At 36.0% G+C, this 19,031-nt stretch overlaps 1 protein-coding gene across 1 annotated transcript in view; it reads right to left on the reverse strand.

Annotated features, from left to right (window-relative positions):
• Positions 1-19,031, reverse strand: part of SEMA3A (semaphorin 3A) — a 235,193-nt gene that overhangs the window by 151,524 nt on the left and 64,638 nt on the right. The window contains exon 4 of the mRNA XM_029234387.1: positions 4,530-4,649. Within this exon, the coding sequence (XP_029090220.1) occupies positions 4,530-4,649 (120 nt within the window). The remainder of the gene's footprint in view (positions 1-4,529; positions 4,650-19,031) is intronic.

Raw genomic sequence — 19,031 nt, forward strand, 5'->3', positions numbered from 1 at the left:
TAAGAGCATGTGATTCAAAGTTTTACATGAAAGCAAACTCTTATTCTTGGTGGAAGAGAAGAACCAGACAAAACATTTTATTTTACATCTTGATATATTAGTTGTCATTGCAGAAATGACCTTAGAGATAGCCATTAAGCTTCACTGCATTTCTTAATGTCCCTTTGGTTCTATCATAAATTGAGATCATGACATTATGAGAGTATTTACAAAGTTAATATTTTCCAGCTCTCATCTGGGTCCATCTTTCTTTAGATTTCCTTCCCAGTACAAGGAGGAGGCCCGTTTAGAATGTGAGAAAACATCCAGACACTTCTTCGAAAAGCTATCCTCCTCCTAAATTCATCCATTTTTTTTTATTAACAGATGTAAATTTGAAAGGGAAATACCATATACTATAAGCCTTTTGGGAATATTCTGTCTCGTAAGGATGACTTACACTTTTCATTTGAATGGCATGGATGCTGAAAGCTTAAACACAAAACTCATCTGTACTCTAGCTCTGAATCATTCCTTCCGTGAACTCTGCATGCATTTTAATAATAAACACACACATGCGTATGGAGCATGTGACCTCACTGGGAGTTATCTGCAATGTCAAGTACTACTGGAGGATAACCAAGAATTGACTGAGGCATCTTATAGAACTGGAGTTAATTAATAGGCCTACCAATTCCCAATTGTACTACAGGAAACACAAACACAAAATCTGCTTAATACAGCAATAAATGACATACCGTGTGTGGTCATAAGGCATTCACCATACAGCAAGAGTAGTTTTGGAATACAGTATTCAGGAGTTTAAATATTGCTATTAAAATGCTAGAAGAGCAAAATTGGGTCTATTTTCATAATTAGAAGACTAAACAAGGTTTTTTCTTTTTTTTTGCAAACTGTTCATGATTATTAAAAGGAATTGCTATTTCCTCATATAAGATCTGAAGCTATTAAATGATGAAGGATGTCTTGCTTTGTTTCAAAAGTGATGTCTTTTGTGGCATCCAGCCATCTGGAATGGTAAGGCCATAATTTCTAACAATGAATTTCAACAATCTTGGGGACTCAATGTAAGACAAAGAGTTATTTTAAAGGAAGAGCACTGCAAAGAAAAAACTGGATGTTAAAATGTCCATGAATTCATGATAAAAGCAAAAAGCAAAATGTCCTTTTTTGTATGATAAAATTATTTGTAATATGTAAAGCCTGGACAGAAGTTTAAAAAGTAAACTATTTCACTATTTTATGTAGAACGGGGCAGGAACAGCAAAGTATACATGCTACTTTTCAACCAGAATATAGGAGAAAGATTTGTCTTGGTTCTTTCTGAAAATCCATCCTTGTAAATAAAAGTTACTAAATTCAAACTTCATGAGACCTTATGAACGCTTATCCAACAATCCTGGCCTCAGTCCTGATTATTATTTTATTTCTTATTCTTCCAATCTTTCCATTACCAGCATTATTTTCCTAACGGCATGAAGCACATATTGGCTCTTTTTTCTCAACTTCAAAAACAGCATAACTGTTTAAATCCAAGTGTAGTATTTTTAGTACCAATATAGATCAATTTAAAGCAGATTCTCTCTTAAGGCAGCTTAAGCATTGAAAATTAAATTTTATGTTGTCTAGACAAGCCATCGTGATAATATCTTTTCCAGAATTTCCTAGATTGACTGTCTAGACTGCTCCAAATTCCCCCAGGTAATTGCATAATCATTTTCCCTCTGACCCCCTAAACAGTCTGGAACAGTATCTCCCCATGTACAGTTGCCATGCAAATCAAGATCACTGAGCTTCTGAAGGAGGACTTCTCTCTCAAAGGTTCTGAGTTTTAGGATTTCAGGAAAATACCTGTACGTCAATATCCCACCTTAAGGAGATGGGAAGCTTTATTTATTTATTTCAGTGGAGGAAATGGCCTCCTCCATTTTCCTGGGTAAATGGCCTGGCTCCAGAAGCTGTACCTCTGCATCTCCCCACCCATCCATAAAGCAGCAATAAAGTAGTTGATGAGATGAGAAGGAAGGAACTTTGCTAAAGAGCCAACTTCAAAAAGAAAAAACACAAAACAAAACTACATTTTGGGGAAAATGGTAAAAATACAGGAACAATATATGATATTTTAATTTAAACGACCACCAAGATCATCTAAGCTTCAAATTTAAAAATGGAGGAAATGAAGCTAAGTACAGAATGACCTGGCAACAATGAGAGCCCAGTGCAGTAACATACAACCTCTGATGAAAGAGGTACATTTAACAGTAAGGTGATAATTATCACCATAAACCCTGAAACCGCTTTCAGCCTGAAATACACATTTCTATTTTAAAAATGATAATCCACATTTTTTTTTCAGTATCTGCTACCTATTAGACAACATTAAACTCTTACAACAACTGTATGAGGTAGAGACCATTCTCATTACCACTTTCTAGAGTAGAAACAAAGACACAAAGAAAGTTAGTAGCTTGCTCCTTATCAAGCATCCAGTACTGAATTGAGGTTGGACCAAAGCCCTGCAGTGTGAGGCCAGGTGACCTGCCTTTAACAATGATGGGATTAGAACTCCCTGAGTTTCTACAGCAAAAAATGTCAGTGGGTCACGCCCCGCTGGGAGGGTTGGAAAGCAGTTGGAGGTAATAAGTCAAGTTCTCATTTAAAACATATGGATACTGAGAATCGCTGAGGTTTGTTTTGTTTTTACATATTATGAGACAGAGTCTCAGAGAGGTTAAGTAATTTTTCCGGTGCTCCACAGCTAGTAAGTTGCCGAACATGATCAGAAGTCAGATCTGTCCCTAAAGCCTGTATCTTTTCCACCAACCTGTGCTTGGAGCTCAGCTGTCCGGACCCCACTGTCTTATACAGCATGATGCCTGGCAGATGTAAAAAGTGCAATACGACACGGGGAAGGTTCTCCAGAGCTGTCTCCAGTAAACAGAGAAGTGAGACCCAATTTTAGGGTGCCTGACTATAGGAAATAGCTGAGAAGGAAAGAAAGAGGGAGAGATTTATCCAGAAGTTACTGAAAAGTATGCAAAGTCTCCAGGACCGTGTGCAGGAAATTATTCCTAATTTCATCAATATGAAACAAGTAATTTAAGTGGAACTGCCCTTCCTTAAAGTTAATTTTTACTTAAAACTCTTGGGTATGTCAGCAAGAACAGTATGCATACTTGTAAAGGAAGGAAGAAGGATGCAGTGGGAGAAGAGGCTGATGAGGGCAACTGTCTATGCCCGTGAGACCCTGGTAAAGGGTTTTTTTTTTTTTTGGTTTTTGCGGTACGTGGGCCTCTCACTGTTGTGGCCCCTCCCGCTGCGAAGCACAGGCTCCGGACGCGCAGGCTCAGCGGCCACGGCTCACGGGCACAGCCGCTCTGCGGCATGTGGGATCCTCCCGGACCGGGGCACGAACCCGCGTCCGCTGCATCGGCAGGCGGACTCTCAACCACTGCGCCACCAGGGAAGCCCCGTAAAGGGTTTTTGTCTTCCCAGGATCATCAGGAAAGTCATAATAATTGTGTTCAGTCTAGAAACCACATAGCCTCGAAGGTGTCTTCTTATACAAAGAAGGCACAACACAAACTGTTTTGATTTCTAAGTCTTTGGGTTGAAAGAACATATTTGTAACACTTTTGTACCCATTAAGAAAATATAAAGAAAGGCTCTAGAGTTTAAGTTATAAAGAAGTGGCTAACATGTAAATTATATTTTATCTTTAGGATTCCAGAAATATTCTGGGAACAAATTCTTTATCTGTTGAGTATTTCTGAATTCCAGTCTGAAAGAAAATTCTGTCACAAATGATTTTCTCACCACGTGAACACTTTTGTTCTTCTTAGGATTTTGTGCCAAAAATAATAAAAGGGCTTATAATTTAAGGCTATTGATAAATCCAATTCATGGAACTGCTTTCCTACTAGTAACTTTTCCTTTAAATACATCCCTAATTGCAAGTTGTACTTAAAATTTCCCTAACTTTAATTTCTTCACTAAATTTTCTCAGTAAAACGTCTTGTAGGAGTAAGAGACAAATAAACATTTTTTTTCCTTTTTTATACTGACAAAACAATAGCCCAAAATATAAAAACAAAGCCTAGCTAAGCAAGAACATAAATGTGAGTAATTTAGGTCAAACATGAGATCAGATCATTGTGCACATGTATGGCATCCTTTCTTAATCTCTGGGCAGAAGAAAACAACTGCGGTGGCAGACACTTCTGGCTAAGTGAAGGAGAAAACAGTACACATTCAGCCTGCTGACATCTGCTGCACATGCAAAATGGACTGGACTCTGTAATCCAGAGCGAAAGCAAATGCTTCCTTCCTTCCTCCTGTTCCACAGTTATTGTTGAGTGATGGTCTCATTCTTTTTGCATTCACAGATTAAAATTAATAACAGCATCTGAATTTGAAGTAGGTCCCAATGAATAGCAACTAGAAGCTAAATGAACTGAAGAAATTAGTAATGAAGCATTTGAATAGGAAGGGGTCATGGACAAACACCGTTTTTTAAAAGCCAGCTTTACCTCAGGATGATGTCCAATTTCAACGTAGGTGCAAACTGGATGAAAAGCCCCCGTTCCACAGGCGTACAAGTGAGTCTGATTATAAGCCTTAAGCACCTTGATGAAATTAGCACATTCTTTCTGTAAAACAAAAGGAAAACCAGTGAGTTCTAGTGGTCAGCATGGCTGAAGTATCCTCTAGGGTGCTAGGCATGTTTGAACAGATTTCTTTTGTGTCCTTTCACATCATTTTTAGGGCTTATTATTCTATTGTTTGCTCACATTATTACATGAAATACAGAAGGTGTCTGCTTGCATTATTACATGAAATACAGAAGTTCTTATTTTGGGGGGGCAAAATATAATATTCTCTTTAATGTTTTTATTAAAACTATAATTTATTTATACAAAAGTGGAATAAAGTTATAGATAACCGATTATCATATGTGACTTTTCTAGAAATGAGGGAAACAGCAAATTATATGGTTAATTAATGAATTATTTAAATCATAACAATGGTGAAAATTTCAGAAGTTAGCTCTGAGTTTAATTTTGGAAAATCAAAAATAAAAGGTAATACAACCTTCTATCAAATATGAATTTGAAACATCATCAGTAACTCATAATGATGGGTGACTGACTTTGAACTTCAGTAGTGCTTCTTACTAGTGAGCTTTATAGACCCTAAGAAGACAAAACCACCTTCTCTTGAAAAAGTCGTTTAACCCCCAAAGACAATTTGGGTGTAAGATGAGATAGAGAAGGTGTTAGAGTCTGGAATGTCTATAGGCTGAAGGGTCTTTATTAGAGTGGCTATAATTAATAAATATTTTCATGCAGTTCACGTACATCCTAAACCCATACGTGGATCCCCTGCCCAATGAGTCATGGATCCCCCAGGTAAAAAACAGCTACTTATAAGAGAGAATTATAGTCATATCTTATTATTATTTATAGAAGTTTAGACATTCTTGCCATTTTATTACCCAAATGTCACCTAAGAGATAAATGGACAGAGCTCTTTATATTTTTTCTATATACTCTATTATATCTATAGATCCTGTGAAAGAAAATGTAGTTCTACAAATAGGAATCTTAGCCTTTTGTTCCTGTTAAGGAAAGATTTAGGGGAAAAAAATCAGACAGTCAAAATATAAACTAGATAATTTTATTGCCAAAGAAATCCAGAGCAGAAAAGACATAATTTTTGCCAACTATTTTTAAATAGGTGAGTCCATATCAATACTGTAAAAATAAAACAATGAAAAGAGAAATTCAAACTATCAGAATATTTTCAAATAAAATGTGATGGTCTATTAACCATACAGAAAATCTTAAAAATTAAATACATATAACTAGAAAATATGAGTTTGTCATGGAATATACAATACCCATTTTTTAATATCCAATTGAGTATTCATATGGTAAATAATAATTACATTGAAAATTATTGTTATTGATCATAGACTTTCTTATACACATAGTTTTGTGTTTTTGCCTATTAAACATTTATAAATAAGAGCCAAATATGTAACTAAAAATGCAGATAAAGATCAAAAGCAGACTATAGTGCAAGTAATGCTGGCAAACATAACAGTGGATTGGGTTTGTCCTTGCGCCTCTAAGTGTGTAACACTCCCAAAGTCACTCTGTACAACATATGACTCTTCAAGTGAAAGCTCAGAATACATTTAGACTTATGTAGTCCATTGGTGTTTATAACTGAGGTGTTACAATTATTTAAGTACATTTCCACATGACACTTGTATTCTGTGATTGTAGCTGATGATTTTGGTATTAACTTTATTGCCTCCATAAAATAAAGAGCAGACCAAATCTGAGAAGAATAATTGTTATTTAAATTCAAATACTTGCTTTCCATCATCACTGATTTTTCTAGGATGACATCTGAGGATGAACTATAAACATATCATCCCAAAGGTGAATCAGATCTTTTTAAGGAAAAATATGAAACTTGCCAGTTATGACTCCTCATGCTTCCTTATTATATGCTGAGTAGTTTAGGGGAGTAACTAAAATACACATCTAATTCCTCCCACTGTTTTGCTACTTAGATCCTGAATCCTTCTTTTGTCTGGCAAGGCATTATAACATAGAAAATTAAGCACTGGAATCAACTGATTTTGCAACTTTCTATAAAGAAAAATTTCCTAGCTTAAAGAGTACATGCATCTTATCCATGTACCACTCTGAACACGGTACATCTTAGACATAACCTTAGATAAGCTCAGATATAACCTAACTTCCAAGACTTTTAGTCACAAACTCCCCATTCTGTAGCAGTTTCTCCTCCTTCCCCAAGAGGATAGGGCATGGATTCTTGGGCAGAGGAAAGAGGCTGTGGATAGGGAAACACCTGATAAACTCATTTACAAATAAGACATTTATGAGTCTTACCCAAAGGACTTAACCTTGTACTCTTAAGAAAATGCAGTCCTTTGGAAATAAGTCATTTTCAGGAAAATGTTTTATGGCACCTCTTTCTTTGAAACATGTAGGTGGTCACATACTCTGCTTTTACGTAAAGACAGCTATCCATGACAGTGGACTCAATATTATAGCATTCAAGATTATAAACAACCAGTTCCAGCACCATATGTTGAAATTAAGAAACTGGATGTGCACACACATATTGGTAAGCAAACGAATATTCTAATAAAGAGTAGTGGCACACCCAGATGGATGTATTGTTCATTTCAGAAAAGAACAGGGTTTTAGTTTGCCCACAGTCATACCTATAAAGATATGCAGGGAATTTAAAATACAAACCCAATTTCTCTAATCTCATTACTAACACCTCAGGGCATCCTAGAAATCTGAGAATAGACCCTAGTTCTCTGCAATAAAGGAAAAAAAAAGGAAGGGAATATTTCATGAGCGCAGATACTTGTGCATACAAATGAAGGCTATGTCACTTCTGCAACTGTTATGAATTCTAAGATTATAGAATCTGTGGGTTCTTATCTCATAGATTGGGTAACTGATTAGCAATAATTATTGACTGAAAAATTCTCAGGATTCTTGAGAACTAGGGAACTGAGCCACACTGAATGTCCTAATTTTATTTTGTTCTCTATTAACTGTCAAAGCACCACCACTCTGATATGACAACTATTCCTCTACAGAGCTGCTGGAAAAAATCACAGGACTATAGTTGTGAAACCTGGCAAAGGGTTCTACTGAGAATGTTGATAAAAGATTCTATCTGTCCTACAAAGCAGCTAGATCCAGCCTACTGGCCTGAGGCCTGGAATGATTTTCCCAGTGAACTTTCCCAGGTGACAGCAGGTTGTACTGTCTCTGTGCCTGGGGGCTAGCTCAACATTATTTTGAAGTGAAGGTTGATGCAAATAGAATGGAGAGAAATTTCTGGGGTTTAGAGAGTATGTTAAGACACCTGAACTGAAACAAAGAAATTGAATGAAATACTTTCAAAATTGGTTTAAAATAGCTGCAAGGAAACTCATCAATAACAACTTAGGAAGAAACAGTGGATTAAAAGAACTGCACAGAGAAGAACACAAAACTTGAAAGAGACATTGTGAGTAATGACTGTTCTTTAAATAGAAAACCTACATAAAAGAGTATCAATCCCTGTCATTCATTTGCCTTCATTCTCCAGCTTGTTGCTGCCAAGGTTTTTGAGTGTTCCAAAACGGGATATTCATTTTATTTGGAAGCAGCCTGGACATTCCTCTAAAAAAAAAAGGAAGCATGGCAGAAAAAGGAAACACACTTCACACATTTCTGCTCTAGGGAGACAGAAGAAGAGTGTTTCTGACCTTTTCTTGAACCGTGACGATTCTTAAAACTCAGAATGTAATGTACTTTTTGGCATTCAACTATTGCACTGCTTTGCTCAGCACTGGTTTATTTACAACGTAATAAAGAGAATGTAATCAGTTCAAAATGAATTCATTTTTCAAACCTGGATCCTTTTTGGAATTTAAGTTGATACACACACGACAAGTTTAGCCACGAGTTGGCTTCCCGAGAGCCAGGCAACCATACTGAGCTCTTATTTTACTGAAATGTACTCCAGAACAACAGCATTATAAATTGTTAACTTAGCCTAGTAGTAAAAGTAAAGGCAGTTATAAACCAGCAAACCCAAGGCCACACATGAAGCCCAATGATTCATCATCCTTAGTGACAAACCATTTACACTTATTTTTTAAGAGTTTCTAGTGCCTTCAGGTCAAATGTAGAGAGGAATTACACACAGAGATATTAGCCTGGAAAAATAACTTAGAAAGAAAATGTCTACCCCCAGAAAAGGATATAGAAGCCAAATGCACAGTGATTCAAAAACAAACATCACAAATATGCAGCACTGATTAGAGTGTGTTACAAAGACTCTTCCCGGACAGTTACAAAAATAAAGTCTATCCATCTGTCAAAACAACTGCTCCATGCATGAAAATTAAAACAGAACAGAGGTGTTTTTAACTAACTTCTGATAATTACACTTTCTATAAAAGAATGTAATTTACCTCCAATTCCAATTACCTCCTTGCATGTTCTTAAATTATGGATGGAGCAGTGAAATTTTACTCTAAATAAAAGAAAAGAGGAGAGAAGGCTGTGAAGATGAACAATCTATATTTAAATATATTCAGTTCATGATTAAATCAAACAACTTGTTCTAGTTCAAATATAAATCAGCTCAACATTAATGGATATAGTACAACATTGCCTCAGGTCAGTGAACACTCATTTAAAAAGGAAAAAAGTCTCTATCCCATCAGCAATTTATGTTGAAATATTTTAATGTATAATGTAGCAGCTGGGAAAGCAAAGGAAGCCTTTTCCTATCATGGTGGGTGGATACATTTCTGCATGAAAATCCATTAATAAGCTTAATTCCTGAAGTTAATCTGTTGACTTTCTTTTTCTCTGGTCAATTTATTTGGCAAGCTGGCTGAATATGAGAATCTTCGTGCCAAAGCAGTAATCCGTGAGATTGTTCCCGTCAATCACTTCATCCCTCTCTGTATTTAAGCTGTTCCATGCTTACCTAGCAATAATGTTTTGTCTTTTTTTCTTTTAACACTGTGCTATCACAGCTGTGATCAGATCATCCATAATCATGTCTTCCTAATACCTCAGCATTCACTAAAGGATGTTAGAAATCTCTTCTTCAAAGAGGCATGTCTAATAGAACTAAGACTTAACTGTGTCCTATTTATAGTCTTAGCCATCTAATGTTGAATTTGTGACTTGGAACTTTTTAATATCCACCTGATGAAATAGTGAGTAGCCTGTTCTGTCCATCTGGGGAGACATTTTCCCCTTCCTTTTTAAGAAGAATGATGGCATAATCAAACCAATGGACCTTTCCACTTCAATGTTTTGTTTTGTTTTCATTTCAGAAAATTTTTTTTAAACATACTGATTCAACTAGAACAACTAAGATGGCATTACTCCATGGCTAGTTATTTAAGTATCTGAGTCTATTCATATTAATTGAACTATAACATCTTCAAATCCATGACAATTAGAAAAGAAATTCTAACTTGGTTTCAATGATGTGATAGACTAAATGAAGACTCCTGCCCAAGGATACCAAAACATTTTACCTAAATGCTCATTTCAATTAAGCATCCTATTTGACTGGTTTTTCACCTCTGGACTGACTATCTGTTTTGAAGTTCTAGAAATACTGATTAAGATTCTATAAACATTTTTCTTTCAAATTACTTGAAACCTTCAAACTTGGTCAAAATTATATGCCTAAGCACTACAGACCATGGTATTAGCAAAAGTTAGCCAATGTGATTCTCTTCTACTATTTAAAGGAGCTTTGAGCAATTTCACTTTGAAATGTCATATGGACCAGAGAAGCTGATAATGTCTACTTTTGGCTTATATTTTATTTTACATTGTGCTATCGATCTAATTATTACATTTGTACCACTCACTGGAGTTATTTGATTGTGGGTGGTCCATACAATATGTACTTAGCATAACCTTTCTTCATCTCATATTCAAATGAATGCAAAAAATTGTAAAATACTATGCGAAACCAACCTGAATATTTTTTCCTGCCAAACCAGAACTATTATGTAGTCAAAAACCTTACTCTGATTTCAATAATGACATTCTGTGGTTTCCAATATTATGCAAGGTTGTTGAATACTTAGTGCTCATGCCTTAAGGCAACTAAGTCAATGGTTTACACCAAGTAGGTAGATTTACAATCTAAAGAGATTTATTGTGGACAGAATTAGCTGGCATATTAATTCTAACATATATGCATTTATCATGAATGAATTTAATACTCAAATAAGGGAGATGAAATGCATCTTTAATCACATATGAGATGTAGCTTTAAGGAAGGAGAAAAAAAATGAAATCCAGATTTTAGAGGAATGCTTTTTTTTTTTTTTTTTTGCAGTACGCGGGCCTCTCACCGTTGTGGCCTCTCCCATCGCGAAGCACAGGCTCCGGATGCGCAGGCTCAGCGGCCATGGCTCAGTGGCCATGGCTCACGGGCCCAGCTGCTCCGAGGCATGTGGGATCTTCCCGGACCGGGGCACGAACCCGTGTCCCCTGCCTCAGCAGGCGGAGTCTCAACCACTGCGCCACCAGGGAAGCCCTAGAGGAATGCTTTCTTAAAATTCATATATACCTCTTTTCTACCCTCTGCCTTGTCTAATATCAAAAGTAAAAAAATTTTGGTTGAAATCCTTAATGTCCAAAGTACTAAATGCTATTATATAATTAATAATATAAAATATTCTACATATATTCTAATAAATGGAGGCTCTTTAACCATTTACAATAATCCATTTAGACATATACTCCATATTTATAATATATGTGGATTATACACACATTTATATGTATATATAATGTATACACATATATTAATTTTAAAAATAATTTCTGAATACAGTTAAAAGTTTAAACTTTAGAATTAAAAAATTTGTTTATATTTATTAATATTTAATGAAAATGTTACTTATTCTGAGGTATGTATTTACATTTGAAAAGGTATTCTTGAAGAATTTAAGAAAAACATAGAATAAAAGTAATAAAATCAAAATGAAAAAATAGAAATAACATGAAGGTAGTTACCTATACTAATCTGATGCTTTAAAAGTCAGTCAGACAGGGGTTAGAATTATTAAAGCATCATTTTCCATTTGCTACGTGACTACAAGAAAGTTATTTAGGACTTCTGAGCCTCAGTTTCTTCAACTAAAATTGGTATTAATGACATATCTGTGTAAAGTACATAGTATGATGCCTAGCACTTATTAACGGAAGAGTAGCATCTTATTCTTTAAATAATCAATCATCCATTTGTTGGTTAGAATATTTTCATGTCCGCTTAACTCTCACACCGTTCCACACACTGTGCCATGACTTGGGCAAGAAGTCTATTATGAATTGTTCATTTCTTCTTAAGTACAGTTAAAAGAGGTTAAACCCATAATTGGTGGTAATGAGAGGTGGATTTAATAAAATTGGTTTTGAATATTAATCTGTGCTCATTCCTGTTACAAAGGCGAGTTATATTTTGTTCATTAGAATTTTATGAAATTCCAGTCCTCCAACAGTAAGGACTATCAATTATAAACTTATAATCACTCTTTTTATCAAAGTGGTAGATGGTATGAATCATTGTCACAGTCAAACAGCAAATATAGCAATTGTTTCTCAATAGCTGTGGCAGAATTGTGGTGTGTCACTCAGGTAAGCTACATCCTTTGAAAGGAAATGCGTATCTTATAACCAAAAAGGAGTTACATAAATTAGTTAATAAAAGAAATGATTTAGAATAATACCTAGTATACATAGTGAGCTTCAATAGATGTTAGCTATCATTATTACTAGTATTCTTTGAATATTGAATTTAAACTGTTATCAGTTTGCCTGTTATTTACCTCCAAGCAGAAATAAACATACACACATGAATGCACATGAAAATTTGAATGCTCATTTCTGTGACATTTAATAAGAAGTCTTTCACTTGCTCTCATCAGGAATCAGTTGTCTATATACCTGAAGTATCATCAAATTTCATCATAGAATCATACTTAAAAATGAAGAAAGTGACCATAGTCTTTCATTTGTGAGGTCATCTAGGGTGCCCACAAAAACTTATAATCAATATTATCAGGAACAGTAAAGGGTCTATGATTCTGCTCTACTTGTAAGATAACCAGCTACCCTGACACAGTTTTGCAGATGCTGGCAGAAGATATACAGCTCCTGAATCAGAGATAAATGACTTTATTATTTACAGAAATATCAGTAGTCAAAGTATCAGCATTTCTCATGCCAGTTACCCAAGCTCCAATTCCCACTGGGCAGTGAGAAGAGGGCCAAGTGACACCTGCACTGCAGTGAGGTGCATTACAGCAGAGGAACTCTGGGTTGAGGGAACCTGAACATTTTATACTAGGCATAAGCATCCTGGCCATTACATTTTGAGGAAGATGTTATGTTCATTGTACCTGCAGGTGAGTATAACTTGCCCTTTGCTCTGAGGGAGACACTGTCTCTACTTCTCAAGGTTATTTTAAAAGTATCCTTTTGCTTAAGAGTTCCTCTGTTCATCAGATGTGCAGAAGTGTGAGAGATCTATGAAAAATTATCTCCCAACAATTAAACATCAGGGTTTTGAGATTTAATGAAACCTTATGATTTTTATAGAATCAGAGGTAATTCTAATTATCCATTTAGAGTTTTAACATACCTTGAAGTCCCTAAAATAAAATTTAAAAAATTAAGTTGATATCAACTTTGACCTTTGAAAAAGTAAATGAAATTCAAGGACTAACATGCATTTTAGACTGTACTGCAACTTCACATGAATGTGTAGCTTCAAATTCTCAGTTGCATTCACTTGGCAAAAATTAGTGTTGTTGAGGTCCTGCAATTTGAGTCATGATAAATTTGACAGACATGTAATAATATATCATATGTTAAAAATGAATAACAACTAAGGACAAAAATATATCTCTTAAGAACTGCAAAAATGTCCCAAAATTCAGGTGCATGATATTGCACTTTGAAATGTATCCAACCAGAGCAATTTTATGAGAATCTGGTTTTCTTGTTCATCTCAGATAGCTGAAATTTTGATTTCCAACAATGTTCAAAATATTTCTAATAGTCATACGGTTGCCATTTGGTTTTACTGAAACTTGGTACAAAGAGAGATGGTTTAGTAGGATAAACAAAGAAGATTCAGAGAGCTATTGATTCAAAACAGATTCTTTTACCAGCTTAGCATGTATTCAGTTTTCATTTGCAAAACAGGGTCAAGGAAGTTAATCCCTCAATAGAAATGCTATTGTGAATACAAAGTGGATTTTAAGCACCAGAAAAATATCAAAAATAAAAGTAAATGCAGCTAATAGCAGTCAGAATAGAGATATCTGGATTGCATTTATGTCCTTATTGAGGGTATCTGTACAATAATATATATCATGTAATTTTTTTTTAAATTACAACTCTCAAGTAACAACAGTGGAAAAGTTCATGAGCATTTCACTCCTCTAATATAAAAATATCGTAACAATGTAAATGTTTAGAACTTACAACACCAAGAAAAGAAGGCAATGGTAGTATATATATCCTGCATATTCACTTCTGGAAAAAAATAAGTTTAGATTAATCTTATTGTCAGAAATGCCATTATCAGCAGCCTAAGGCACGTTTGTATTCTCTCTTTTTTTCTCCATCTATGTATATATGAAGAAAGAGAGAGACTATACACGTCTTAGGCTGTAGATTCCCTCTTACCACAAAGTCCTTTTATTGTGGACTAGTTGCTCAAATCCCAGCAGCTGATTTAATATATATGTATGATGCAAAACTGAGCTGTGAGAAATGATGGTTTGTATCTTCCCAGCTGCCTGGAAGAATGGGGAATACTTTCTGTATAATGCTACACTTAGTGACACAGGAACTATGTAGGTTCAATCAAATGGTATATCCTGACTTGCCGGGTGGCTGTACCATGTTGACCATCTTAACCGGACTTAAAAATGACCTACTCTCAAGATACATAAAAATAACCAGTGTCTTTGTCCTGTTTTTCCTATTGTATTCTTGCATCTGAATCTAATACCAAGAAGACAGCACTTCCTCCAGGATGGTTTGTTTAAAAGAGATTTACTTGCAGAGGACATTTAGAGAAAACACTAAAACCAGTAGGAAAAGGGTAAACTTGGATTCTAGAAACCACGGAGAGCACTCAAGAAGGTTGTTAGTTTACTTTTCTATAAATGTTCAGGTCACTTCCTATTTTGGTTACAATTCTATGTTGAAGTCCTGATGGCTGCAAAAACCACTCAAGGTCTCATTCATGTGGTTTTGAGCATCACAAGAGGTCTTTGAAAGGAATTACTGTCCATCAGTCACAGCTGACTATTATTTACTCAAGATACAGTACAGAATTTCCTTCAAACTGTCCATGTATCACTTAACAAATATGGTGTTCAATGAAAAATTAAAAAAAAAAAACCTCTTTACCCTTAATCTTTCTTTTTAAGTGGTTATTTAAGAAATTTTTGGTAAAAATACTAATTCTATTTTTTATGTTTATCAAGGAAGAAATGTTACAATCCCAATAAATCAACTATTTGCTATTTTCTAAAATCATATATTAAGAAAAAAAAATGCATCTGTATGTTAAAGTCCAAACATAACCAATAAATGTCATGTATCCTATTTAAATTAGTTATGTAAGTTGAGATACATAAGTGAGGTCTCCTGAAAAGTAAAATAAATTTTAATAAAATTTGTGCATTCCACATGCACAAAATGTATTTTGCATAACAGTCAATGAAAAGCAATATTAAAGGAATGAGATGGGTTACCAGAAAAATAGTACGAAATATATTTTATTATTTAAATATACTTTAGTGTTTGGTGTTTAGTGTTAAGAGCTAAAGGAAAAGTATATTTTTCTTTGAACTAAAATATATGGAACTTGTTGTGTTTTCCCTTCATTAAATAAGTGTTAACAAAGAAGAATAAAAATTCACAATGACTGAATTCATTTAATGTAGAATGTAGAGGAATAACAAAAGCATGAGCATTTTATCAGGTTACATTAATTAGCTGGCTTAAGATCTGTATGACTAATATTGACACACTGTTAAACTTTGAAAACTTTACATCTTTCAGTGCACACATAATTACCTATCTCTAACATAATATATAAGACATAATTTAAAAGTTTTCAGAATCCATATTAAAAGGTGTTATGAAATAATCGGGTGCCATTAATACCCTGTATCAGACTCAGCAAACACTGTATGTTTTAGCTCCTTTTAATTTAGTTCTATCAAACTCATAAGCATTTTCAGTAAACCTGAAAAATAAAGTTGCTTTTCTTAGAGAGGAAACCTCTGAGGTCATGATTAAGGTTATTCATAGGGCACTGTTGGGGATCTTGACTTATTGCACTGCTGATAAACTGTGTCTGGGCATCACCAGAATCCCTCGTGTTCAGTATGACGTGGACAGGAGTAGGAGAGGAGGGAAGGGAAGGGAAGGGAAGGGAGGGAAGGGAGAGAGAAGAGGGGGAGGGGGGGGGGAGGGGGGGAGAGGGGGGGGGAAGAGAGGGGAGGGAGGGGGCACTCAGGGGGGAGGAGAGAAATGGGTGAGGGTGACGGCGATGGGGGGGAGGGAAGGGGCGCGTGCTCATAGGTTGCCGTTCCTTGGGGGAGGGAGGGGAAGGAGGCGGGGGAGGGAGGGGGAGGAGGAGGGAGGGGAGGGGAGAGGGAGGGCAGTGGAGGGGAGGGGCGGAGGGGGAGAGGGAGGGGAGGGGGAGGGCGAGGGGAGGGTGAGGGGAGGGGGAGAGGGAGCGGAGCGAGGAGGGGATGGGGGGAAGGGGAGGGAGAGGGGGAGGGGAGGGAGGCAGCGGGAGGGGAGGGGGGGGAGGGGGAAGGGGAGGTGGAGGGGGGACGGGGTGGGGGTCCGAGGGAGAGGGGAGGGCGGGGGGCGAGGGGTAGGGGGGAGGGGGGGGGAGGGGAGGGGGAGGGGGGAGGGGAGGGGAGGGGAGGGGGGGGGAGGGGAGGGGGGAGGGGGAGGGGAGGGGAGGGGAGGGGGGAGGGGAGGGAGGGGGAGGGGAAGGGGGGGGAGGGGCAGGGTGGGGGACGGGGAGGGGGGAGGGAGGGGGAGGGGAGGGGGAGGGGAGAGGAAGAGGGAGAGGAGCAGGGGAGGCAAGGCGAGGGGCATGGAAGATAAGGGAAATGTACTGAGGTGAATTTTGGAAACCATAAACACAAAAGAATATCTGCTACCTTAGCAACTGAAATATGCTCAGTACTTGGCTCAGTGCTTTTTATAAAATCCAGATAAGTTGTCAGATAAGTATGGTTATTATCTTCAGTGTTCAGATGGAATTGAATTCAGAACAGTTCCACACTACAGTGGTCATGTTCATTAGAGAGGACCAAACAAATTTCATTAATGATGTTTTCACTTAGAAATTGTCTAAGCAACTCTGTTACAGATACTAATAGTTAATTTTGTATCATGCATTACAGTCTATGTAATAATTTCATTTGGGATTGAGTCTTACAAGAATGTCACAAGCTGGTTATCATTACATCCACATGCTTAAAAAGATCAGAATAGGTAAGGTATTTATTTGAATCTCTACTGCTTATTATCTGTGTGTTAATAGCTAAGTTCAAATCCATACATGCCACACAACACCAAAAACTTCAGCAGAGGCACAAAAATTTTGATCTTGACTTCTAGCATAGTACTCAAAATGTTCCAAAATTTTTTTTTTGTTCCAAAATTTTTGAATGAAACAATTCTGAATGAATATGCTGAATCATTATATTTCTTAAGAAAACAGTGGTAATGATACCCACTTGACAAGATTATTGTTAAAACTACATATATAAAATACTATCTAAATTATCAAAGTACTTGGCACAGGATAGAATTCTCAGTAATTCCGTTTCCATGTCTTCCCCTGTTATACTTTAACATAAAGAGAAAAAAAAATCTGTTTTTAAAAGTCACAGCTGTATACAGGTAAAACCTCCATTTCTCTCCATCCTTAGTTATTATCACACTGAAGTCTTTCAACATAATTTGTTAATGGTAAATATAGCATTTTGATGTTAATAAATTTTTGTGTATTCAGTCATATTTTTTGCCTACATTTATGCAATATTACCTACTTCTAAATAATTATCACAAAATCTATTGAACTTCTTTCTCACAACTGCAAATATGTAATGTCCCATTTAATGGATAAGATACTAAAACCCCCCAAAAGTTAAGGTACTTGCTCAAGTAAAATTAATGAGTCAGTGGGGAATCAACATAAAATTCTTGATTCTTTGGACTCCTACTTCATTTTTCTTTCTATTTACTCCTTTTCAATCATCCCAACCTATGTATTACTTGGGGTAGTATAAAATTTGATAGAACAGAATTTTTTGTCCACTTGCACATAATCAGAAAAGTGTTTACTGTACTATGGTTTAATGTTTCTTGTAATCACTATATTTAAATTGAAATTTTTAAGGATGAATTTCCCATGTTTGCTGATATGTATTAATCATGGATGGGAGATACCTGTGCTTTGTGCTCCTTTATCTGCCTTCACCTGTAGCCAATTCTGCTACCAGATTGAGATATTCTTTTCCATGAACACTGATTTCACTTCTAAACCCTTCTAAACATATACATAATCTTAGGCAGCTGCTACCAATCAATCAGATCGTCCCTTGAAAATATCTATATGTCTATATACATACATACAAGTTGATTTATGTCTTTATGCACATAGAATAAATTTCTTCTAAATGCTAATATAGAGACAAAACTTTTAAACTTATTTCCTTGTGTTTTGGATCCAAAAATATCTGATAAGACATAAAATAACACAAATATTTAAAATCCTGAATTCATGTTAATTTATTGATTTAAATGATTATAACTGCCTTTCATGATCTGTGCAGATCCTTGGCTATACTTCAAACCAGCGGCCCACTTAATTTAACTGACACAGTTTACCTCAGGAAAAATGGCCTCTACCTACTAACCATTGTAGGGACTGCTTACCATTCACTCATCTTTTGTCCGTAGTACCCAGGACAATGTTTGTTGCATAGTCATTTCTCAATCCATATTTATTTAAGAAATGAGTGCATGAAATGTGTGAAAGAAGGAGGGAAGGGAAGAGAGAAGTTCTAAGGGAGGAAGGAGAAAAAAGAAGAAATGTAAGAAGGAAAGAAGGGGAAAGGAAAAGAAAGAAAAGGAATAGAATGAAATGGAAAGAAGGAGGGGAATTTCATCATGATGATTCAGAAGAAGAAAAATTTCAATTCATTCAAAAGGAATTCAAGAGGAATTAACATGAAAACAAATCTGCACAAATAAGTTGACTTACTGAGTATAAGTATATATGCTAAAACTGTTAATTACCTTTTGTGTATATAAATCATCAAAAGGAACCCATTTTTGCTTTATTCAGGTGTATTGTCATTTTCTACCCACTTGCTTTACAAT

This window comes from Monodon monoceros, unplaced genomic scaffold (genome assembly GCF_005190385.1).
Source record: "Monodon monoceros isolate NGI ecotype Baffin Bay Population unplaced genomic scaffold, NGI_Narwhal_1 Super_Scaffold_2, whole genome shotgun sequence".
NCBI lineage: Eukaryota > Metazoa > Chordata > Mammalia > Artiodactyla > Monodontidae > Monodon > Monodon monoceros.